The 26,444-nt window shown below is 35.7% G+C and overlaps 1 protein-coding gene across 19 annotated transcripts in view; it reads left to right on the forward strand.

The window, feature by feature from the left end:
* lrrc9 (leucine rich repeat containing 9) overlaps window positions 1-26,444 on the forward strand; it is a 71,331-nt gene that overhangs the window by 31,559 nt on the left and 13,328 nt on the right. For 11 of the 19 annotated variants that reach the window (XM_073919154.1, XM_073919142.1, XM_073919143.1 and 8 more), the window contains 22 exons: window positions 1,428-1,610; window positions 1,683-1,838; window positions 2,969-3,126; window positions 3,203-3,334; window positions 3,424-3,603; window positions 7,486-7,603; window positions 7,712-7,838; window positions 9,756-9,905; window positions 10,006-10,130; window positions 10,218-10,421; window positions 13,302-13,421; window positions 14,525-14,716; window positions 15,380-15,505; window positions 16,069-16,209; window positions 18,493-18,670; window positions 18,767-18,987; window positions 19,114-19,236; window positions 21,489-21,619; window positions 21,724-21,832; window positions 24,018-24,154; window positions 24,681-24,814; window positions 26,015-26,232. In XM_073919154.1, the coding sequence (XP_073775255.1) occupies window positions 1,428-1,610; window positions 1,683-1,838; window positions 2,969-3,126; window positions 3,203-3,334; window positions 3,424-3,603; window positions 7,486-7,603; window positions 7,712-7,838; window positions 9,756-9,905; window positions 10,006-10,130; window positions 10,218-10,421; window positions 13,302-13,421; window positions 14,525-14,716; window positions 15,380-15,505; window positions 16,069-16,209; window positions 18,493-18,670; window positions 18,767-18,987; window positions 19,114-19,236; window positions 21,489-21,619; window positions 21,724-21,832; window positions 24,018-24,154; window positions 24,681-24,814; window positions 26,015-26,232 (3,363 nt within the window). The remainder of the gene's footprint in view (window positions 1-1,427; window positions 1,611-1,682; window positions 1,839-2,968; window positions 3,127-3,202; window positions 3,335-3,423; window positions 3,604-7,485; window positions 7,604-7,711; window positions 7,839-9,755; window positions 9,906-10,005; window positions 10,131-10,217; window positions 10,422-13,301; window positions 13,422-14,524; window positions 14,717-15,379; window positions 15,506-16,068; window positions 16,210-18,492; window positions 18,671-18,766; window positions 18,988-19,113; window positions 19,237-21,488; window positions 21,620-21,723; window positions 21,833-24,017; window positions 24,155-24,680; window positions 24,815-26,014; window positions 26,233-26,444) is intronic. The other 8 variants (XM_073919155.1, XM_073919150.1, XM_073919152.1 and 5 more) reach the window with 2 other exon arrangements.

Genomic DNA, 26,444 nt, shown 5'->3' on the forward strand with positions numbered 1-26,444 from the left:
ATTTATTTTATCTTTGCCATGATGACAGTAAATAATATTTTACTAGATAGTTTTCAAGACACTTCTATACAGCTTAAAGTGACATTTAAAGGCTTAACTAGGTTAATTAGGTTAAATAGGCAGGTTAGGGTAATTAGGCAAGTTATTGTTTAACGATGGTTTGTTCTGTAGATTATTTTTAAAAAATAGCTTAAAAAGGCTAATAATTTTGACCTTAAAATGACTTTTAAGCTGCTTTTATTCTAGCTGAAATAAAACAAATAAAACTTTCTCCAGTAGAAAAATATTATCAAACACACTGTAAAAATGTCCTTGCTTTGTTAAACATCATTTAAAAAATTAAAAAATAATTAATAAATAAACAAAAGGGGGCTAATAATTCTGACTTCAACTGTAAATGTTAGGAATTATTATTAAAAACTACATTACCCACAGTGCTGTAAGAGAAAATTCCATCAGACAGGGAGTGGTATTGAACATAGCATTGCTAAAAAATATATTTTACATGCACTTAATTGAAGAAATTTGTTGTTTTCACACTACATACACATTTTTACATTTACATATTATTATATTCATCCACATAATATCATATTGTCTATTATCATAACGTCATTTGTAATGCTTATTGTAGTTTTTTCCCCCAAATAAACTGAAAAGTACAAGTCTTGTAGATTTGCCTTTTTGTCAAGTTTCCATTTACTGCTTTGGTATAAAGCAATATGTGTAATGTTGTAATTGCCCTTGTAGCAGGATGGTTTGCTTCATTTATTACTGTGCTTCAACAAAGCCTACTTAAAATCCCTATTGGGAAAACCAATGGGAAAAATACTTTCAGAAAGAATACAGATAAAAAATGTTGTGCGGACCAATGTGCTGTTTCAGAGAGATTTTTAGTGCACTGCTGTATGGTTGCTGATTAATTTCTTACAGGTCAAAAAACAAGAATGACTACATAGCATCCTGATCCTTAAACACAGCATATCTTTCTTCTTTAGCAAAGACACATGGGATTTATTTAATCTACTTTAACTTATTATTCACCAGGCAAGTTGGATCACAAAAGAATACTATTATTATTTTCCTCTTTAAAATGTAACTTAGTGAGAAAGGTGGTTAATTTAGTGTTGGGGATATCAAATTATGCACATTTTAGTTTTAGTAGTAATAGTAAGTAAAATAGTATGTAAACAGAACATGAGTAACAAAGCCACCATAAGATATCATTTATGTTCATATATTCACATCTAAACAAATATACTGTATGAATGACCAAAGTAATAGTGATGATAAACCACCATTCTAAAAATATCCAACGTACAATGCCAGTATTTTTGTGCTTTTGCTAAATGAAATCATACGAACACTCCTAGTCCCTACAGAAAAACACACAGGATGTAAAATTTGAGCAACTTTTGTTTACATAGGAGCTGACTCATCTGGCTCGGCTTCCTAGACTGAGATACCTAAGTCTAAAGGACCCTCAGTGCATCCCAAACCCAGTGTGTCTGCTCTATAATTACTACATCCATGTCTTGTACCACATGCCAAACCTGCAGCTCCTGGACACATATGACATGTCAAGCAGACAGCTCAAAGACACGGCAGAGGTAGGGGAATAATTATTTTATGCATCTGAGTGTATTGTGTGTATGGTTAAAGTGATAAGAATTGTGCATCAGTCTACAGTGTTGAAGAAAATGATGTATTACACCATGCGGGTACGTGGTGTGCAAAGACAGTTTGATGAACTCAGAGCCAAGCTCAGGCAGCAGAGAAGAGAGCAGATACAGTTACCGGAGGAGAAGATACGAGTGCTAACACACACGCTTAGACATGTGAGTATAGAATACCTCGATGTACGTCACTTGTATAAGTTTAAATGTAAAAACTGTAAATGTTTATACAGTTGAAGTAAGAATTATTAGCCCCCCTGAATTATTAGCCCCCTGTTTATTTTTTCCCCAATTTCTGTTTAACAGAGAAAATATTTTTTCAGCACATTTCTAAACAAAATAGTTTTAATAACTTATTTCTAATAACTGATTTAGAATTAATCTTTGCCATGATGACAGAAAATAATACTTTACTAGATATTTTTAAGATACTTCTATGTAGCTAAAGTGACATTTGAAGGCTTAACTAGGTTAATCAGGTTAATTAGGCAGGTTAGGGTTGCACTGCACCAGGTCTGCGTCCAGACCCCTCTCTCCGCTCTTCCCAGGGCACTGTGAGTTCAAGCATAATCAACTGTCTTGTTGCTTCAGAAATGATAATTATGTCTGGTCAGAGTGGTGTTGTAATTATGTGCTGTGGGAACTTCAGCTGCTTCCCCAGGTTGACTTTCAACTGCCAGGGGCTGGTTGGAGGAGGCCCGACCTTGTCCTTTGCAGTTGGAATGGTTCTTCCTCAGCTTTCACAAAGCCAATCCTCCAAAACTCACGCTGTCAACGGTAGCGCCCTTCACCCAGGGCCTTTGGACAGCGTTTAATATTTATTTATCTTTTAGTATTATAATTTTTTAACAATATTTAAAATGTATTATTTTCTATAGCAAATTTTACAATATTACATTTGTAAATGTAGATCAGTCAGTACTGAAGCCAATTCTGGAGCTAATCTAACAAAAAGTAGTTGCTCAAATTTATATGTTAGAAAAAATAATGAATAAAAATTTAAAAAAGAGGAAAAATTAAAAGAAACCAAAAATATATCATTTTTTTATTTTGTAGTTTGCAAATTGCAGATTTACACGTGAATTGAAATATGTTATTTTGATGTTTCTATATATGTTCTGTGACTAAAATATTTTACTAAATATATCTGTTTAATAAATTCAAAATAGGGTGTACTCATTTATGCTGAGCACTGTATATCACATTTACGTTTTGAGTATATAAAATTATATATTATACAAGGCTACATTCTTTCAAACATCAAACTTTTGCACACTCATCTTTTTGCGCAGCTGGAGTGTGAGCTTTCCCATGTAAATTGTGCTGGTACGAAGTCAGAAGAGCCTGAAGACTCTGACCTTTGTCATACTCATGGCTATGAGAAAAGTCTACAGAACAAACTGAACGCTCTTAAAATCCGACTCAAGTACTGGAAACAGCATTTAGATGAGTGAGTTTGCATATTTATACAAGTAAACCTGTGATTATTATCAGGTTCACGTTATCCATGTTTTTCTTCATCTCAGGGTAGAGTCATGTCACCAGCATAATGTGACTTTGGCTTCAAATAGAAAGGAGATGATGGTGCATTTCCTGCTATTGGAGCTGGAAACAGTGGGGAACATTCGCTTTGAGGAGGGAAACACAGGCGACCTTTGGTATTACATTTATTTATGTGAAATCTGTTTTACAAAAGCACATGGAAAATCAATGATCTGTATGTACTTTTTTCTGCATCCTCTCTAAGGTTCACATCCTGTTATGATCTCTTACTGTCTCGTTTCTGCGCATGGGATTATAAACTGTACCACATCTCAGGCTTAAAGATCAATCGGATCATCCGGATCCATAATCGAGCCCTGAGGCAACGCTTCCAGGACAAAGTGCACACTCTTCTCTGCAGACAAGAGTCTTCACCCTTCGCACAGTGAGTCTGTCAGACACTTGTTCCACTGAAGTTTTACTACACTGACAGGAAGTTTAGTCCAATTTGCATCTAATTGTGGCCTAGTGCTTTTAGCTTGGGTAGGAAGATGCGGTCTGGCTTAAATGCAAACCATATGGTCAGTTTCATTTTGTTGTTTATGAGCAGATCTAAAACAGAACACACAGATTATAAATGCAGATTATTACAGATAAATACTGATTATTTTAAGTAGGACTTTGTTTCTGGGAGATTGATATTCTGTAAATTCAGAGAAGTTTCATGTCTGCTAGCTAGAGTCAGATTAAAGCTTGTAGTTTTGATTGAAACAAGGCCAATGCACCCAATTGTTTGTGTGTAACACAAAGGGCCCTATCATCCACCTGACGCAATAAGGCGCAAGACGTGTTTCCATGACGTGTTGCTATTTTCAGACCAACGCAAAACTAATTTTCCCCATTTTCTGCCACGTTGTTTAAATAGCAAATCCATTTGTGCCACTTTGTGGACTCATGGGTGTTCGGTCTAGAAAAGAGGTGTGTTAAGGCGCAATGTTGCTATTTTGAGGAACTAAAATAGACTGATCAGTAGACCAGCTGAAAGCAGGTCTAAAGTTCAACGCAGAGTGCGTAAGTTGTGTGCCTCCTTACACATTGCTTAAAACACAGAGGATGTACAGCAATACGCAAATATCTTTACAAATGAAAAAGAAATAAAGGATCAAAATATGTTAAAAATAAATGCTTTCTACATAAATATAAAAACCAATGCCTTCCAGCCTTCTTCATCTCGGGGCCTTTTTTAGTTTATTTATGACATCTTGCTTTTGTATATTGTTATTATTATTGTTAGTATTATTTATTGAATGCATATTTATATTTGTTTTATTAAAAACAAGCTTAGATTTGCCCACCTGTCAGGTTTTGGACCATAGCATTGCATAGCATGTGTCTTTGGAAATAACTCAGTTTTTTTTAACACACTTCGTTATTATTGTTCATAAATTCGTTTGCTGGAAATTAGAACTGAATTTAGAAATAGTTTTGAAACAAATCTTTGCGCTTAACAAACAAAATTACTTATGTAGGCTAATCGATGTCTGTGCATCCAAGACGTTTCCCTATCTACAACAGTGAAAGTGAAAGTGAAAGTAAAGGCCGATTGGAGGAGACTCATTCTCGTTCTGAAGATGTTCTGTTTAATGGTTTTCTTGCCAGTGAAGTGTTCAATTTTCCACTTACAAAGATGTCATGTAAATAGAAAATGTGCCATGGTGCGACGCAACTGACTCTTAAAGAGAATGGAGACTGTGATTGGTTTATTCTCAAAACATACCCATAACCCATTAAGAGAATAAGCTCAACCCAGTTAGACCATGCACTGTGGCACAGAGCATATTTTTCCGTCCTTAAAATAGCAAAAGTGGATTTGAATACGCCCTTAATGCTTTTGCACCTTGCTCATCAGATTTTGCACCTAGGCTGTCAAAATAGAGTCCAAAGTGTGATTAGCATGTCAGAGTGCACATAGATAGTCTGTTTGTGCATCAATAAAACAGACCCTTGCATGCTTACTGTATGACTCCTGCATGACACTAAAATCTTCTTTATCTTAATTACTTAATTAATCAAAACTTGATGCTGGTTTACTTTAATCATCATACACTAATCATGCACATACAACCTCCAATATTACCCTGGTTTTGTTTACAGTTTGTTAGTGCTTTTTGGACTTATTGTTTGTGTTTAAGCCTTTTAGATCATTTGAAATGGTGGAAAGACAACTCAGGCTCATTCTGAAAATGTACCTCTTTATAAATTTCTGGAGAGCGCCAAATACATCCCAGGAACTACTTTTTTTTGTTGCAATTTTTGTTCTCGTGTAAATCCACCAGAGGCTGCTTTGGACTGACAGAATGACTGACCCACCCTCCTTCTTTCCTAAACCCAACCAATAGTATTTTAAAAAGTACAGATTGACCCGCCCACCCACTTTGCTAAAAAAAAGCAATTCAGAAAAAGAAAAGGCCTCACCTGATTTTTACCACATTCTCACCCTGTTCATTTCACTCGCATTTTTTTATGGCTGCTGTTTTTGTCTTACCTGCTTTCTGGAACTGTTCTTCACCGAACTCAAACCCCATTGTCGTGGTCATATCCTCTCTGCATCTCAAGTCCATCGACATACATGGTGAACTAACTAGACAAACTGGTAACAGCTGTTCATAAAGAATGGCGCCCCATATCATTCATTTTAAAACAAAATGCAGCCATAAGTACTTCTGGTTACATATTTTACGATCTCTAGAAACGTATATACGGAATGAGCCTATGTTGCGGAATGAGTACTGACAAATTATACTCAAGTAAATATACCATTTCTTGGCCAAAAATATACAGCAAGTATTAGAGTAAAATTATCCATTGTAAATATTACTCAACGTGTTTGTAAAAACTTGCCCTTGTAAAAGTATTTTAGAGTAGTGAGTATTAACATTGTGAAAGGTTGATGTGTTAACATGCTATTTGTGCAGGTGTGTGTGAAAACGTAACATTCTGTAGTACATTTAGTGATTGTTCAAGGCAATTAGGTGATTTTAATCCTCATACAGTAGACATCTTCATCATCATCTAAAGTCTCTCGGTCATTGCGTGTGATGATTTTGTGACACTTTTAATGCTTCAGCACTGTACATGTTTGCTGCATTTCTAAAGCACCCGTGACTTAAGGTTGTTCTGTATGATATGATTTTTCTACATGCAATTTGATTGAATGGCAAGATTATTCTACTTAGCTAATCAAATATATAAGTAAAAAATAAAGTAGTGACTGCAGGTTGAAGGAAAATAGTGGAGTAAAAGTACCAATACCACACTAAAAATGTACTCAAGTGATGGTAAAAGTACAATTTCTGAGAAATACTATTCAAATACAGTAATTTGAGTATTTGTAATTTTCTTTACACCACTGCACTGATGATTTGACAAAACACTTTTCAGCAAATGGAGCATGCATTAGTCTCATCATTAGAACATGCATTAGAGATAATCATTTTCTTATCTCAACATTCTGATAATCTATGTTTATAGTTCATATACATTTATTTGGATGAAATGCTATTCAATAAGCAAATTGACATTGAACATCTGTATCAGTAGTTTCAACATTATGTGTGTGTGTGTGTGTGTGTGTGTGTGTGTGAGATTGTGAGATTGTGTGTGTGTGAACAGTAATGCACATGCTTTGAGTCCAGTCATTAGAGATTTTTCAAACACTTCTGATGTTGTAGCGGATGAAGTATTGAAAAACACTCTGATTATGGAAGCAGGCTGCTGTTTTGACGCATGCATGGATTTTTGCGATTTAGAAAAACATGCTAAAATATCAACCGTTAGTAAATGCTCTGAATGGTGTGGCTACAACATAAAGTTAGTTGATTTAATCTACGGTAGACTTGGAAATGTTCATAAACTGTGTGAGAGGATTACAAATCGCCAGACTCAGTAAGACAGACTCTAAACAAATTGCTAAATACTGTTCTGTGTCTGTTATAATAGGCAGTTTACATGTGTGGAGAAGACGATGCAATCTCTATACTTATTCCATTTATTTACTATTTTGTACAGAATTGATTTAGTGTTTAAATATTGTCACGCAAAAGAAATTTAGTGAATATATTTACTGCTTGCACTGTAAAACATAATGAGCTCTTTATGATTATTTGAATGCTTTTGCTTTAATTAGTATTAGTCATTCCAAATGAATTAATCAAATGTGTGTGTGTGTGTGTGTGTGTGTGTGTGTGTGTGTGTGTGTGTGTGTGTGTGTGTGTGTGTGTGTGTGTGTGTGTGTGTGTGTGTGTGTGTTTTTGTGTGTGTGTAACAGGAACTATAAACGCAATATGGAGTATCTGTTCTATGTGCCTGATCCAGAACATTCCTGTGAAAATGATGAGATGCTACAAATCCCAGAAAATGGTTTTAAAAGTGCTGATGCTTATAAGGTACAAATGCTAAAAAGCACAGGTAGGAGTGAGTGTGCATTTATGTTGTTTCAAAATCAACCCATTATCTTAAAGATAAATGTGTGTTTGTTTGTGTGTTGCCTTCAGGCATTAGGCAGAGAGAGAGCCGTCCCTTTTTCTAACAGCATGAGTGTGTCTGATCGACTGAGAATGACTTTCATGCAAAGGATGAGCTGCTCAACATCAAACCGAGAGCTTCTACCCTTCAGATACGGTCTGGATTCCCTCAGAACACCTAAATAAATAAAATAAACATTACTAGTGGCACCAAACTATAACAGAAAACTTTTTAACAGTTCCATTTATTTAAATAAACAGGTAACTTGTGCAAAAGCAACCCAGTAAGACCAAAGATACACAAGATTGCAGTTATACATCACAATGTACATACATAAACAACATATCTCAGTTCAATGCAAAGGAGACATTGGCTTTGGAGTTGGCATAGCAAAGCCTACAGCGAACAACGTTTGGGACTACAAAAAAAAATCATCTGGGCTAGTGAGATCACAAGGGTTTGCGGTTACATGTATTCACTACGCACACACCCTGTGCAGCGAAGGGGTGTGACCAGAGGTGATGTAATGTTATAGCAGAGAAAGCTAAAATGTCGTCCAAACACTGCTATTTCCACAGAGCTTCTTCTGTTTTTGTATTTGGGCTTCCAAAGGAAACGACACAAAGAGAGAAGTGCTTAACTTTCAATTTTAATTATGTTACAGAGAATTATAAAAAACATATAGCTAACATTTGACAAAGGACAGCTTCCAGAATCTCTCCCAGTTTAGTGCTGAATTCAGTTAAATTTCCTTCAACAGACGAATTTGTGGATCGTGAGCCACAACCTGTAAGTAGTTTAATTTGTTAAAATTGATTAACTACACGTACAGTACCTAGTGTTAACAGTGTGTTGCAGTGAGGATGTAAACAAGGATGTAAACAACAGGAAATGCTGCTTGACACTATTAACAATTTAGCTACAAATTCATATTTATCAGTCAAACCGCTGTAAACACCCACAATCTTTAGGACCGCTGCAGTGTCTCTATGCAGCCGCAAAAGATATGTGAACTTTTCAGATAACTTACAATGCTTTTTCCGGATATATGTCAAAGACACTTGTCAGATTTTATTTTAGAGAGCAGGCGTGAGGTTCAGATTTAGGCAGCTAACACTGCTAACAGCTGCTTTGACTAACTGTTTACACAGCATGTGCTTGTAGGGGCATGACATGGAGCCAATCCGCAATTTCACAGCACATTATGTTAGCTGGCCAATCACAGCCTCTTGAGGCCGGGCCTTCCAGAGGAACTAGAAAATATGACAAATGTTTTCATGTTAGCTGATATATAAGATTAGATGTATGAGCCTTTCTATTAATTTGATGGATTATTTATAAATAAATATGAAAATTTAAAGCATTTACATACATTTTATATTTTTAAAAAGCCATTTTGAGTAAGTGTCACAGAAATATTGTGAGATATTTAAAAAAAAACATTTCTATTTTCATATCTTTTTAAATTATAACATATTCCCGTGATAACAAAGCTGCATTTTAAGAAGAACTTATTACAGTTGTTTTTTAAAGTGTGGTCTATTTTCCTCTTTTAAAATGACATTCATTCCTGTGATGACACATTTGAATTTTGAGCAAAGGTTCCTACAGTTGTTTTTAAACTGTTTTCTGTTTTTAAATGTAATTTATTCCTGTGATGTCTGCGCTGGCCTTTTCATTTTAATTGGCATTACATTCCACAAATCAAACACTGATTTTTGTGCTCAAGAAACATTTATTTTTATCAGTGATTAAAATAGTTTGTGCTCTCTAATATGTTTTTGTAAAAAGCATGATGCAGTTTTCAGGAATCTTTGATGAAGGAGGAAGCTCAAAGTAACAAATTTGCAACCAATATATTAAAATCCTTCTAAATGTTTTATGAAGTGCCAATGTTGACACTTTTAATCAATTCAATGCATCCTTGCTCATTAAAATGATCCATTTTCCTAACAAAATCTTACTGACTTTAAACTTTGGAACTGTGGAATGCATACAATATGAATATCTGTAATATCTGGACGGTCTGACATTTGATTGTGTTTGTTTTCATGCATTTGTTTGCATTTTTAGGTCAGTTAATAATATCTAAAGTGTTCCTGGGTCGTAGTGTTGCAGTAAAGGATGGTCTTCCCATAGACTGCGATCATTATCCCAAGGCAAACTCAGTCTACCTCAGTACCAGCTCTAAACAACAAAGTCACACAGCTCAAACAACCCCTGGTGAGTTTAAGCACGTGACCCATAAGAAAAACAACATGTATTCAGGGTAATAGCGATCAAAGTAGCAATATGTGTGTGTGTGTGTGTGTGTGTTTATCAGACATGCTGTGTTCCTCCAGCCTGCCGAACAGCTGTGACTGTAAACAGCAGCAGAGACTGTGGTATATGTTTGACCACGAAATGGTACTTCCAGAATACCTTGTGGACTTTGAATATGTAACCCAGGTATTGGTATATGTTATTATATTTACACTTATACATCCACACTAGAATGTATTAGTCAGTAATTAAATTACGTTTATTTCTCTCTAGGACACAGTCCAGGCTTCTCCAGATTCCCCATCCAGTTATCATATGTCTCCTGCTGATGCCCCATCTGTGTCCTATACTGCGCTGGAACTGGATGAGGAGGCATTAAACATGGAGCCCATCCTGAAGTCCCACCCCAAGATGCTCAGCCTAGATGAGAAAGCCATACTGACAGCGGCCAGAGCGAACATTCTCAGTCAGATCACAGTGAGACTTACAATACCCCAAACACATAAACTCATGCATTTGTAGTATGTAGGTCAGTCAGGCTCTGTTTCTACATTGTATTGACCTGAAGTGGTTGTTCGATGACAAATGATCACACAAGACCATTTCTTATGATGTCAAACATAGTGATATTTTATAAACATATTTCAGGAGAAGCATGCACAGATGTTCTATCTTAAACTTCTTCTTTTTCTTCTTCTTCTTCTTCTTCTTCTTCCTCTTCTTCTTCTTCTTCTACTTCGTCTTTTTAGACTATTTGTAAAGTGTCTCTCCTCCTAAGCCTTTTAAGCTACATACTTCAAACTTTCGTCAAACCTTCAAACTGGTCTGACTCAGGTTTAATATCTTTTCTAACTGATCTGACTTTCCGAAAATTCCCATAAGTCCCATTGACTTAACATTGGGTCAACTTTGTGTGTTCATAACTCTGCATCAGACTGTCCTACAGACTTTTAACTGTGCTCATTTAACTCAGTCTAGCCAGCAGCCCATAACTGATGATTTTTTAACTTACAGCACCCTAGCAACTGTCCATAGACTTCCATTGTAAAAGACTGTCATTGACTTAACATTGGATCAACCTTTGTGAGCTCATAACTCTACATCAGACTGTCATACAGACTAGAGTCTGGCCTCATTCGCTTCAGTCTAGCCTGCAGCCAATCACTGATGACCATTAAACTTACTAGCCACTTCCTAGCAACCATTTTCAGCACCCTAGCAACTGTCCAATAGACTGTGACCAGCTATTCTAAATACATGCTAATTGTCTTAACATCCTACTGACATGCTAATTTGGCTAGAAACATGCTAGCAACACCCTAGTGACATGCTAGTCATGCCAGCACATCCTAACAACATGCTAATTCATGCTGGAATGCTAATTGTGCTAGAAACATGCTAGCAACACCCTAGTGACATGCTAGTAATGCTAGCACATGCTAAGTCATGCTAACAACATGCTAATTCATGCTGGAAACAAGCTCATTCGTGCTAGAATCATGATAGTAACAGGCTAGAACAGGGATGGGCAAACTTGGTCCTGGAGGGCCGGTGTCCTGCACAGTTTAACTCCAACTCTAATCAAACACACATGCTTATAGATTTCTAGTGATCTTGAAGACACTGATTGGCATGTTCAGGTGTTTTTAATTAGAGTTGGAGCTAGACTATGCAGCACACCGGCCCTCCAGGACCGAGTTTGCCCACCCCTGGGCTGGAATCATGCTAACAACATGCTAATTCATGCTAGAAACATAACAGTAACATGTTAATTCATGCTATAATCATGCTAGTAACATGCTAATTCATGTTAGAAACATGCTAGTAACATGCTAATTCATGCTAGAATCATGCTAACAACATGTTAAATCATGCTAGAAATATGCTAACAACATGCTAATTCATGCTATAATCATGCTAACAACATGTTAATTCATGCTAGTAACATGTTAAATCATGTTAGAAACATGCTAGTAACATCCTAATTCATGCTATAATCATACTAGTAACATGTTAATTCATGCTAGAATCATGCTAGTTGCATGCTAATTCATGCTAGAATCATGATAACAACATGCTAATTCATGCTAGATTCATGCTAGTAACATGCTAATACATGCTAGAATCATGCTAGTAACATGTTAATCCATGTTAGAAACATGGTAGTAACATGCTGATTCATACTATAATCATGCTAGTAGTATGCCAATTCATGCTAGAAACATGCTAGTAACATGCTAATTCATGCTATAATCATGCTAATTTATGCTAGAATTATGCTTAATGTTAGCATCTGCCTAGCAACCACTCAGAATACTTTAGCAACCCCCTATCAACACTTTAACAAAACTTTGGCAACGACCTAGCAACGCCTTAGCAACCACCTAGCAATACCTTAGCAATGACCTAGAATACCATAGCAACGCCTAGCAACACCTTAGCAACCACCTAGCAATCCCTTAGCAACCACTCAGAACATCCTAGCAACCACCTTGCAACACCTTAGCAACCACCAAGCAACACCTTAGAAACAACCTTGCAGCAACTTAGCAAGTACTCAGAACACCCTAGCAACTTCCTACCAAGAAACATGATAACATATATGTACTTATCTATGCCGACTGTTTCAAACTTCATAAAAACTACTTCAGTTATTTACACCTTAAAACGACTTCAAATTTTCAGACTTAGCTTTTTCAAGCCACCATAAATTTTCTCCTTAAACTTTAATATCTAGTTCATTGTTGACAATCATTCTTGTATCCAATCAGCTTAAAACCAAACCTCTATAAATAACCAAGCATGTCCTCGGACAGCACACCAAATATGCATATTCCATTTATTCAATATTTGTAAGTGTGAACTTGTGAATTTAGTCTCTATATACATTACTTTTGCACAAATGCTCAGTGCGATGCATGGGTAGGCCTACTGTTGAATGAACAATCCCATGTTATACTTACAAGTTGATGGGAAAGCAAGTGAATGGATGTCAGTGGCTTCTACAATTTGCATTTGGTCAAGAAGTATTAATATCATATTTCAGTCTTCACAAACAAATTTCATAATGCTTTTGTAGATGTTTAAACACATTCAATCACAGGAGAGTTTAAGCTACAAAAGCAATCAAATCAAATTTGTTTTTGACTAAACTGTTTGACATTGGACAAACTCAACTGATTTTAGACCCCAGTTAGCTCCTGTATTTAGTGGTGTGTATATGTGATTGGATTGGCAAATATGCAATTATGGACCAGACCTAAACGGCGGGTGTTTTTTGTTTTGCTGGATTAATAGGACTTCATTCTAAGGTCAGGCAATGTAGTAATTTTATTGGCATATTTTTTTGTGATACAGGTGCTGAATCTACATGGAAACAGCCTAAATAAACTGCCTGAGATTTCCCGACTCACAGCTCTGAAGAATCTGACCCTTAGCTTCAACGAGTTAACTCATCTGGATGATATTTCACACATGGTGAGGAGATTGTCCTATTTATAAGCTTCTTCTAAATATGATGTATGGCATCATCAAAAATCTATATAGGCAGTGAGAATTACATTAGTGTTGTAAAACTAATTCTTGGTCTTAATTTGCTCGGTAATGGCACATGAGGGCCTCTTTATTTGAAGCAACCTATATTAAAAATGTATTTTAATGATATAAACAATTTAAGGGATAGTTCACCCAAAAATAAAAAACCTATCATCATTTATTTACCCTTGACTTGTTCCATAAAAAAAGTTATTGTAATGTGAAGTGACGCTGACAAAAGGGGTGCGGATCCAAATGCAGGGTTTATTGGCAGGCTGGTCAGGCAAGCAACAGTCAACACTGGAGCAAACAGATGTATACAGGCAATTCCAGAGTCATAGTCATATAACAGGGAGATTGTCAAAAGACAGGAAGCAGACAGGGTAAAACAAACAAAACAAAGCAAGGCAAGGAAAACGCATCGTACTGTTCAACATAACAAGACTCAGCCATGAGAGTCTCAAAGTAAGCCGTATATATGTGTGGTGTAATCAGTCTATGAGCAGCATCAGCAGTAGGAGTGTAATCAATGGAGACTTGGAGCAGGTGTGTGTCTGTGTGTGTGTGTTGCATGACTGGATCTTGTAGTTCATATACCAGCAGATTTGGAGTTCTCCAGCAAGCTGCATGGGCTAGATCGCTGGTGTCTGTGACAGTTGTAAATGGGTAACCATTGATATTCATCGTAAATTCCAATTCGTCCAATTCTAATTGATTCAATTTGAATTCCATACAAATAGTATGGAAGGCAATGGTTTTCTACTGTAGGCTATATCTTGTTTTATATTCAACAAAACAACAACAAAACAAAGAAAACTCAAACTAGTTTGGAACAAGTCAAGGGTGAATAAATGAGAAATGAGAAAAGGCTGAGATTTTTCACTTTTAGGTGAACTATCTCTTTAAATGAACTCCTGTCCTCCTTTTTAAAGTCTGTAATAAAGTCAAAGACAAAATTCACCAGACAATTTCACAGCTGATTTATAAATATATTTATTTACTGTACCTCTCACTGACAATCCTCCTTCTTTCTCTCAATGTCTCAGCCCAATCTGGAGTCTCTGGATGTTAGTTTTAACCACATTTCCTCTCTGGAGGGTCTGCGTGGGCTCGGTCGTCTGATAGAACTAGACCTTTGCTGGAATCAGTTGACCCGAGTCAGGGATGACATGAATATTTTGCGTAAACACACACCAGCCCTGCTTCGACTGGACACACGGCACAATCCTTGGCAAAGGGTACACGATTATCACTTTACACCAAATCCGTGTATTAGAATGCTTTCAAAAAAATCATGTGACACTGAAGATGGATTACATCTTCCTTCACATCAAGATACAGTTGAAATCTGAATTATTAGCCCTCCTGAATTATTAGCCCCCCTGTATAATTATACATTTCTGTTTAATGGAAAGAAGATTTTTTCTAAACATAATAGCTTTAATAACTCATTTATTATAACTAATTTATTTTATATTTGTCATGATGACAGTAAGTAATATTTTACTAAATATTTTTCAAGATACTAGTATTCAGCTTAAAGTGAAATTTAAAGACTTAACTATGGTAATTAGGCAAGTTAGGGTAATAAGGCAAGTCATTGCATGACAGTGGTTTGTGTAGAATATCAAAAATGCTTAAGGGGGCTAATAATATTGACCTTAGAATGGTTTAAAAAACCCTGATTTTATACTAGCCGAAAGAAAACAAATAAGACTTTCTTTAGAAGAAAAAATATTATAGGAAATACTGTGAAGAATTCCTTGTTCTGTTAAACATAAATAAACATAAAAAATAAAACACAATATTTACGTTCCTTCTGTATTTTTTATTATTTTGTTTAAAGACATAAAATGTACAAAAGTGAAATACACAAAAGTGTATTATTCTGTGTGTTTCAGAATGAGAGTGTGCGTATGGTGGTTCTTAGTCGGCTAAAGACTCTCACTCATTTAGATGATGTTTTAGTAATGGAGGAGGAAGCAGCTGCTGCGGTTCAAGTAGCCACTCGGTCTCGAATCAATCAGGTACGACTCTGCTGGCCATTATACCCAGGGATGGAATGTACTGGATTTTAAAATAAAATACCCAATAGATTAATTTTAAGTGTATCAAAATAAACTACAAAATACAGCAGCCACAAATGTATCAAAATAAAATACTGTAGTTTTGTATTTTAAAAATACTACTTAATGCAGATAATGAGTCAGAACATAGTACTATATGTTGATTAAGTTTTCACCCAAATTCCCATCATCCCATCATTTAAAGGCTGACAGACCTATATAAAGAGTTCAATACATTTTTTTGTTCACAGAATTTGCAATTAAACTCTTCTATACTCACTGTAAAAACCAACTGAAACCAATCAATTGTAGGTATCATCAGTTTAGGACTTATTTTAATGTTGTTTGTCGTTTTTTTTTGCAATCTACATCAGTGATCCATTCATTACATACAAATTACAAAGTGCTATTTTGTATTTGAGATACATGTATCATAAATATTGCCCATCACTGATTATAGCTAATATTCACATACGTATCCTGTCCACATTTGTCCTGAAACCTGCGTGTTTGTGTGTGTGCAGGCATCTCTGATGAGCCACTCTCGGACTGACAGCGAACGTCCCCGCAGTCTGAGTCTGCTCTCCTCCGCTCACCTGCTCACACAGATCAGCTCATCCCCATGGAAACACTCGCAGGAGCTTGAGTCAGGCTGGACCAGCAAAGTATGACACATAAAATTACAATCTCCCACACATATGCACAATTTAAAAGGTTAAGTCAACCAGAAATAGGAGTTCTGTCATCACTTACTCACCCTCGTGTCTGTCCAAACCAGGGTGGGTCAAGAAATGCCTGTAGGCTGCATATGAATTGGGCCGGCAGGACCATTTTTACATAATGACAGTTCAATTTAGGGGACGTGGAAAGCATGAGTGTTCATTATCATGATTTCATAAACAGTGGGGAAAATAAGTATTGAACACGTCATGTTTTTTTCCTGGGAATAATATTTCTTAAGGAGCTATTGAGATGGAATTGAACTAGATAAAAACACAAACATTTATTCATTCATTTTCTTTTCAGCTTAGTCCCTTTATTAATCTAGGGTTGCCACAGTGGAATGAACCGCCAACTTATCCAGCATATGTTTTACACAGCGAATGCACTTCCAGCTGCAGCCCATCACTGGGAACAATTCATATACTCCCATACACACACATACACTATGGACAATTTAGCCTACCCAATTTAACTATACCACATGTCTTTGGACTTGTCAGGGAAACCGAAGCACCCGGAGGAAACCCACGCGAACACGGGGAGAACATGCAAACTCCACACAGAAACGGCAACTGACCCAGCCAAGGCTCAAACAAGCAACCTTCTTGCTGTGAGGGGAACGTGCTACCCATTGCGCCACTTTGCAGCCAAAACTCAAACATTACAAACATAAAAATAAAACAAAAATAAAGAAATTAAAAATAAAGAAAATAAAGAAATTAAACTTAATTTGTAAACTGATTAATATTGCTTTCTTTGCATATATGGGTTTCTTTGGTTGTTACCAACATCTGGGGGAAATTTCAAGTCAACAGCACCTTCAGAAATATGTTTTCTGAGAAAAATGGTGTTGTGTTCAATACTTATTGTCCCAGATGTATGCTAGTTTATCAAAGGGTAAAACAGGGTGAAGCATACAAAGCAGCACAGGTTTTGGATGCAGAGTTTGTTTATACTATCCAAATACCACAGCTCTTTGTTGCGTTCATAAATATTATAAACATTATATAGCATAAACGGGTGTGAAAAAAAAAATAAAAGAACTCACTCGACAATTCTCAATTTTCTGCGGGTTTAAGATATATAATTAAGTGTTTGAGTAAAATGAAGATGAAGTTTTATTTTAGAAACTGCTAATGATATTTCTTCAAACTTGCAATAAAAATTGTATCATTTAAAGCTTTTATTTTGCATAAAATAACAAAAATGTGACTTGTTTTCAGACATGATTTATTCATTTTAGACAACGCATTACCAATGATTTCAAAATTAATATTTAGGGGAGGGATGGCGTGGTGTAGTGGCTCACTGGTTAGCACTATCGCCTCACAGCAAGAATATCGCTGGTTCAAGCTCTGGCTGGGTCAGTTAGCATTTCTGTGTGGAGTTTGCATGTTCTCCCCGTGTTTGCATGGGTTTCCTCCGGGTGCTCTGGTTTCCCCTACAGTCCAAAGGCATGCAGTATAGGTGAATTGAATAAGCTAAATTGTCCGTAATGTATGTTTGTGAATGCAAGAGTGTATGGGTGTTTCCCAGTGCTGTGTTGCGGCTGGAAAGGCACCCACTGTGTAAAACATATGCTGGATAAGTTGGCAGTTCATTCTGCTGTGGCGACCCCTCATAAATAAATGGGCTAAGCCGAAGGAAAAAGAGTGAATATTTGGGGAAATGTGATTTTCAGCCAAATGAAAGCGTTTGTTATTCAGTCCAATTGGAAATTTCTGAAACAAAATGTGACAATATTTTAACTTAAAGCTAGAAGTAGTATTTGTAGACCTTTATAGAATTAAATAAATAGTAAAATTTTACTTAAATTCATACGTAATAAATCCAGTTAAACCAGTTATGTCAAGTGTTCTCTTCTTTGATCACTAAGTAACTGTTTACAGATTTACTTTGTTTTTAATGCACATCATCAGGGGACTGTTTCAAATCTGTTTGATTTTTTTGTTTGCTCTGCAAAACACAAAGAATTTTTTTTTAGAGTTGTACATGTTCATTGTTATAATGGAATCTGAGAAATCACAAATTTTTATTCTGCTTTCTGATATTTTTTTGGAGCTCAACAACACAATTTCCTATTTATTACAATTATTTAAGAAATGCTTATATGTAAATGTAAAATGGATTCATGAATGATAAAAAGTTGAATAAATTAAGACAGATTTTATTTTATTTTATTTTAAGTTGAACCGTTCCTTTAACTGATATACTTGTGGTATCAGATCACAGCACTGAATCTAGATGGTCAGCGGTTGACCCGGATCAGTAATCTAGACCGGCTGGTCAATCTACGCTGGGCTTCTTTTGACCATAACGAATTAACCAGAATTGAAGGTCTGGAGCACTGCCACCTACTGGAGGAACTTTCCCTTAACTACAACAGTGTCAGCAGACTGGAAGGTACTGCTTTTTCTTTTTCCTTTTACAGGTGTCTTGTATTGTTCAGTTTTTAATATGTCTGTTTAAAACTGCACTTATTTGTTTGGTGTGTTGCAGGCTTGTGTTCGATGCCTCGCTTGACACGTCTGAGCATTAACAACAACCACCTGCAATGTTTAGATGGAGACATTTTAGACCAGCTACCAAACCTTCACTTCCTCTCTGTCGAAAACAACATTATCTCCTCTTTGCATGGACTTCAGAGGTCACGCTCCTTATTTGAGCTGTACGTCGGCAACAATGACATCAGCACGACAAGAGACATTTACCATTTAAAGGTCAGGAGATTTTGAATGGTTCTGCACAACTTATAAAGCATTCGTTCAAAATTCATGATGCTAAGAATGTAATGTTCTGTAGGAATTGAAAGTGTGGTCATGATGTAATGTGTTTTTTTCTCTCAGGCACTGTCTAGTTTAGTTATTCTGGATCTATATGGGAATCCCTTAGTGAACAAACTGGAGAACTACAGGATCTACATGGTTTTCCACCTGCCATCTCTTAAAGCACTGGACGGAGCGGCTGTGGTAAATATATCTGATGTTTTCATATACCAATGTTTGTTTTCATATGTACTGTATGTAGTGTCCTAAAGGAAAAGTTTACCAAAAATGAGCATTCTGTCATCAGGTATTCTGTCATTAGAATGTCTAAGCTGCTTTATTTTTTGAGTAAGGACATGAGGCTAAGGGCATTTTCACCTTTTGAGTGAACAATTTCTTTCTTTTTCTTCTGGGATTTAGATAATACAATAAAAAGAATAATTATTACAAAAATGTTTTGAAATATTATTACATATTTAATTGTTCTATTAAGTGTCACATAATCCTTAAGAAAAATTTTTTATTAATGGTTTTTTTTTTTTTTTTTGTGGCGACTCGGTGGCTCAGCACTGTCGCCTCACAGCAAGAAGTTCGCTGGTTTAAGTCCAGTCTTTGTCAGTTGACATTTCTGTGTGTAGTTTGCATGTTTTCCCAGTGTTCGCGTAGATTTCTTCTGGGTGTTTTCCCACAGTTCAAAGCCATGCGGTATAGGTGATTTGAATAAACTAAATTGGCTGTAGTGTACAGCAAGGGTTCCCAAACTTTTCAGCCCGCGACCCCCAAATAACAATGCCAGTGACTCGCGACCCCCAATATCTTCTGAGGTGGTTATAAATACAGAAACCTTGCATGCAATGACACAGACACACCAATTAAATTTGTGTCAGTGCTTTAAATGTGCCAGAAAGTATAACCTGATGTTGTGGTAGGTATGACGCTATTACTGCCTTTAATATAATGTAATTACTCCAGGGGTTGCAATCCAATAGAACTAGTAACTATAAGCTACTTTATTAACTATATAGTATAAAGTAACTATAAACGACTATTTTTATTTTCAGTATAGTTATGGATAAAATATGTTAATTCTTATGGTTTAATAAAAATAAATCGACTTTTGGAAATCACCAGGCGACCTCCCTTAATTGCCCCGCGACCCCTCGGGGGGTCCCGACCCCCACTTTGAGAACCACTGGTGTACAGTATGTATGTGTGAGGACTGGGTTGCAGCTGGAAGGGCATCCGCTGTGTAAAACACAGCTGGATAAGTTGGCAGTTCATTCCGCTGTGGCAACCCCTGATGAATAAAGTGACTAAACCAAAGGAAAATGAAAGAATAGATTTTTTTATTATGGGGTAGTTCACTTAAATTATGTCATCATTTACCCCTCATTTAAAGGGTTATCATTTACTCACCGTTCACTCGTCCCAAATTATTTTTTTCTTTTTTTGATGAATCCAAAAGAAGATATTTTAAACAATGTTGAAAACCTGTAACCATTGACTTCCAAAGATTTTTTTCCACCGGTTTCCATTTTTCTAAATATCTTAAAAAAAGAAACTCATAAAAGTTTGAAACTATTTGAGGGTGAGTAAATACTGAATACATTTTCATTTTAGGTTTAACTATCCCTATGACTAACTACATTATTAAGACCATTTTCCTTGGATGTCAAAGATTAATTTTCTGCAGTCTTTAGTCTTCAGTGTCACTTGACCTTTAATAAATAATTTTATTGTTATGTTATTATTATTATTATTACTATTATTATTATTATTGTTATTGTTGTTATTATTCCACTAGTAAGGACTGATGAATGAAAATTTTTGTTGATGGTTCCATGAGGTTCTGCTCACTTGCCAACCCCTTTGGCCTCAAGCTTCTATTGTTTTGTTATAAATATCTTTACAGTTAATTAATTGTGCCATATGATGAATAGTCTACATTTCACAAGTGCAAACATATCTGTGCCTTTATATATACAGTTGAAGTCTTAATTTTTAGCCCCCCTGAATTATTAGCCGCTTTTTATTTTTTCCCCCATTTCTGTTTAACAGAGAAAAGATTTCTTCAACACATTTCTAAACATAATAGTTTTAATAAGTCATTTCTGGTAACTGATTTATTTTAACTTTGCCATGATGACAGTAAATAATATTTTACTAGATATTGTCTAGATACACTTCTAAACATCTTAAAGTGACATGTAAAGGCTTATTGAAAACAAATATAGCTTAAAAGGGCTAATCATTTTGACCATAAAATGGTTTTCAAAAAATTTAAAACGGCTTATATTCTAGCCCAAATAAACAAATAAGACTTTATCCAGAAGAAAAAATATTATCCGACATACTGTAAAAATTTCCTTGCTCTGTTAAATATAATTTTGGAAATATTTAAAAAAAATAAATAAATAAAAGAAGGGACTAATAATTCTGACTTCAACTGTATGTAGGAAATGAGTGAATCAGAAACTGCTAAAGATGTATTTGGAGGACGACTCAATGCAGATATGGTGGCTGAGAAACTGGGCCATACCAACTACAGAGACCTGTCAGAACTCAACCTGCACTCCAGCTCCATCAGGTTTACTTCATCTCTCATTAAAATACCACCATCCAAATTTTTACAAGCACAACAAAACTGTACATGACAATTCAGTCTTTGCACTTTTTAATTTTCTTTTTTAGGATGGTGGATCTCACTCCTGCTGATTTGTTTGGTAATTTACGCAGTATTAATCTGGAACACAATAACCTCACCTCCTTCAGCGGTCTCATCTTTCTTCCCAATATTAAGGTATGTTGAGTATGTAATTAATTTACTGTCTACTGACAAATTAAAGTGCTAGATCACTCAAAACCAAAAACTGCTGTCATCATTTACCCATTATTTAAAGTTTACTCACCCTTCACTTGTTACAAATTTTTTTTGTTGAACACAAAAGAAGATATTTAAAAAAATGTTGTAAACCTGTAACCATTGACTTCTATAGTATTTGTTTTTTCTGCTACGGATGTCAATGATCATCGGTTTCCAACATTTTGCCAAATATCTTCTTTTGTGTTTAAAAGAAAAAAGAACTACTTGAGGTTGAGTGAATAGTGAGTAAATTTTCATTTTGGGTATAAACATCCCTATAACTAACTACATTAAGGCCACCTATTGCCATCGGAACTGTATTATACCTTATTCTTTAAGGTGTTAATTCAAAAAGGTACTGAAAACATTCCACATTGACCAAATTGGTCCAACATCACTTATTTACTGCAGATTTTACTTTTTTTTTTTTTTTTACATCCATGGCTTGAATCTCCACTTTAACCATATCCCAAAAGTGCTCTATTCAAATCTAGTCGGTATGGAGGCCATTTGAGTGTATTGAACTTAATATTGTGTTCAAGAAGTCAGTAGACATGGTGCGTCACCATGTCACCACCAACAAGTCAAGCCTGTAGTGCCACACTCTGAATATCTTCTCTTTGGTGCTATTCTGTATTTCTGAAATACTCAGACCAGGCTGTCTGGCACCAACAACCGTACCCTGTTCATAGTTTCTTAAATCACCGTTTATGTCACCATTTTGATACTTGCATTGACCTTGAGCAGATCATCTTAACCACGTCTACATGCCTAAATTCAATTCAATGCATCTTTATTTGTATAGCGCTTTTACAATGTAGATTGTGTCAAAGCAGCTTTACATAGAAGATTATAGTGAATTAAAACAGTGTCAGTTCAGTTTTCAGAGTTTAAGTTCAGTTCAGTTTAGATTAGTTCAGTTCAGTTCAGTTCAGTGTAGGTTAATATTTACTGCTGAGTGTCCAAACACTGAAGAGCGATGCGCAGCTCTCTTTAACTATGCAAGCCAGTGGCGACAGGGGTGAGAAAGAAACTTCATCAATTGGCGAAAGTGAAGGATAAAAAGCCTTGATAGAACCAGGCTAAGTTGGGCACGACCATTTCTCCCATGGCCAAACGTCTTGTGCAGATCTGCAGCCTAGGTGCCTGAGGCTGGAGAACGCTGGACGTCAGTGAAGACTCATCTGTCCCTGGAGTCTCACAGGAATTAGACGCATACTCTCTACTCCTCCATGGCCACCACAGCAGCTGCTCAGGATACGGCCTGGTCCGGGATTGTGGAAACCTTTGAGTCTCTTCACAGGTCTTGGGTCGCATAAGTGGCCATGCATAATCTTTGAGGGCCTCGGGATGAGTATCCCTAGGTGGAAATAGAGAATAAATAGAATAATTAGCGTAGCTGCTCTTCATAGTGTATATAAACGAGATGCGTGGAGCACGTTCATGCATCATACTGCTATGTAATGCATTGAGTGTATGCTTTGCCTACTAAAAAGATAGGTCTGTAATCTAATTTTGAACTGCGAGAGTGTGTCTTATCAGGAAGGCTATTCCAGAGTTAAGAGCCATAAATGAGAAGGCTTGACCTCTGTTACTCCACTTTGCTAATCTCGGTACCAGAAGCCCTGAGTTTTGAGATCTTAAAAAGTGGGTTGGATTGTAGCGAAACAGGAGGTTGGTTAGATAAACAGGAGCTAGATTATTTAAAGCTTTATAGGTAAGAAGCAATATTTTGTAATCAATACGAAACTTAACTGGCAGCCAGTGTAATATGATCATATTTTCTAGACCTGATAAGAACTCTGGCAGCTGCATTTTGTACTGGCTGAAGTTTGTTAATAGAGGATGCTGGGCACCCAGCAGAGCATTACAGTAATCCAGCCTAGTAGTCATAAAAGCATGGACTAGCTCTTCTGCATCTGAGATGGAGAGCATACTTTGTAACTTGCCGATATTTCTGAAATGAAAGAAAGCCGTTTTTGTGACATTGTGATATTGTTAAATGCATTAAGCTGCTGCCATGTGATTGGCTGATACTTGTGTTAATGAACAGATGAACAGGTGTGCGTAATAATGTAGCTGATGAGCGTATATTTACACATGTTTTATGTTGTTTCTGCAGGTTTTGTCTTTAAACTATAACCACGTTGAGTCAATTCTCCCACGTCAAAAAGTTCAGAGTCACATGAGCAACAAGCAGATTCTCTATCATAAAGTTAGTTCCAGTGGATACGGGCAGCAGAACAGCAGACCCAGCAGGTACACACATACACACATGTATGCACGCACACTCCTGAATAAGTTATTTATGAGGACTCTGCAAAGGTGTAATGTATTTTATACTGTAAAAACATGTTCCAAACCAAACTCTCAAATTGTCTAGAATTACAAGCAACACAAGCCATGTCCTAAAAAAAACACCCACCCCCAACATAGGTCATACCCATGTCAAATCTTTGTTTTTATAAGCCACCTAAGCCAGTAATACAAACATACATACACAAACTTCATTTCATCTTCGTAATCCATTGGGATAATATACTGTAGTTTCTTGTCTAACCACTAGGGAGCATCATAATTGCATATAACAGACATTTTCTGACATCAGAGAATGTATGTATAAAGTCACAGTTTCTTATGCTGCTATGTTTTGGAAGTGACAGACACATTTATTTAAAGACTGCTTGTAAAGTATACAATATATTGATGCACTGTGTACATGGCTGGTCTTTTCCATATTAACATATTTGCCTTGTCTGACTTGCTTCATTGTTATTGTTTGTAGGGAGGGATTAACTGATAATCTGGAGCCTCTGATGTCCAGTTTGGAGGTTTTGCATTTAGGTCATAATGGCATATCTAATCTAATCAATCTACAAATCAGCCGACTGACAAATCTCAGGGCTCTGTTTCTACAAGGTATGCACAGCTTTTCCTGTACAGCTTATTCATCAGTGTCTTTAAAAATATGAGCAATGAAATAAATAAATAATATATATATATATATATATATATATATATATATATATATATATATATATCGAAGGGTCAATTGGCTATGATAATATGTAATATTGGGGTTAAGTATTTTTTTTCAGTATCATTTTTAAATAATTTTATTCAGCAAAAAAGGATGAATCAAAAGATTTCTGCTTTGAGTTTGTTTTGATAAAATAAATATATTTGGGTCAGGTAATGTTTGTTTAATGAAATGTAATTATTGATATGAATCATAAAAATGCAAATAGTCATGCAAAACATTCACTGCAGTTTCAACAAAAATAAACTGCACTTACCTAATAATAAACGTTGACATTTTGTTGACATTTTTTTATTTTGACATAAAATTATTTTGCTTAACACATTGGGAGATTATTTTGCTTAATTTAAGGAAAAACTCACTTAATTCTGGCATAATTTATTTTTTTAAAACAAAACAATATTTTTTCTTGTCTACAAAATTCTTCTTAATTTAAGAATTTAAAAAAAAATTTATATGACTTGAAAAAAAAATTCTGAAGAACATTTTTTGCAGTGTATTTAGTGTCAAAAGTTATCACTCATTATATGTTTTATTGATAAACATTGATAATAATATAGAATATTTATTACGAACAAAATCGGTTTATTAGAACTTTACAGGGATCATGTGACACTGAGGACTGGAGTAACAATGCGGGCAATTCAGCATAATACAAGAAGTTATTTATGAAAATAATAATAATACTCAATATTAATTCAAATAAATGCAGTCTCAGTAAACATAAGAAAAACAAGTATAAAAAATACTTTCTTCAGTAAAAAAATTACAGAAGTAAGGCAAGTAATTGTATAACGATAGTTATGTTCTTTAGACCATCGAAAAAATATATAGCTTAAAGGTGCTAATAATATTGACCTTAAAATGGTGTTTAAAAAATTAAAAACTGCTTTTACTCTTGCCGAAATAAGACAAATTAGACTTTCTCTAGAAGAAAAAATATTATCAGACATACCGTGAAGCTTTCCTTGCTCTGTTAATCATCATTTGAGAAATATTTAAAAAACAAAAAAATCGAAGGGGGCTAATAATTCTGACTTCAACTATATGTATGGTATTGTCTTCTCTCTTTCTCTAAGGTAATGACATCAGTCAGGTGGATGGATTGGATGGTTTACAAAAGCTGCGTGAGCTGGTTCTGGATCGAAATCGGATTAAATCTTTAAGTGAAAACTCATTCTGTGGGCAGGCAGTTCTGCTGGATTTACACCTGAGAGAGAATCGCATCCGGGAACTGAACCACCTGCAGCCGCTCACAGGGCTCCGCAGGCTTTTCTTAGACATGAACAAAATACAGGTACACTTTGACACCTACACTAAACACATACACAGGGCTACAGCATTAAGTCAATCAGGTGAAAGCTAATAGTTCTCACCACACTTAAATATGCAAAGATGTAGTATTTCATTAAATGTGTGCTAATTTGCATAAATTTCTAGAACAAAAATATGAACATTACATGTTTAAAATGTTATTTTTTTACATTAGATTCACAGGTCTTAACAGAG

Source organism: Danio rerio, chromosome 13 (genome assembly GCF_049306965.1).
Source record: "Danio rerio strain Tuebingen ecotype United States chromosome 13, GRCz12tu, whole genome shotgun sequence".
Taxonomy (NCBI): Eukaryota; Metazoa; Chordata; class Actinopteri; order Cypriniformes; family Danionidae; genus Danio; species Danio rerio.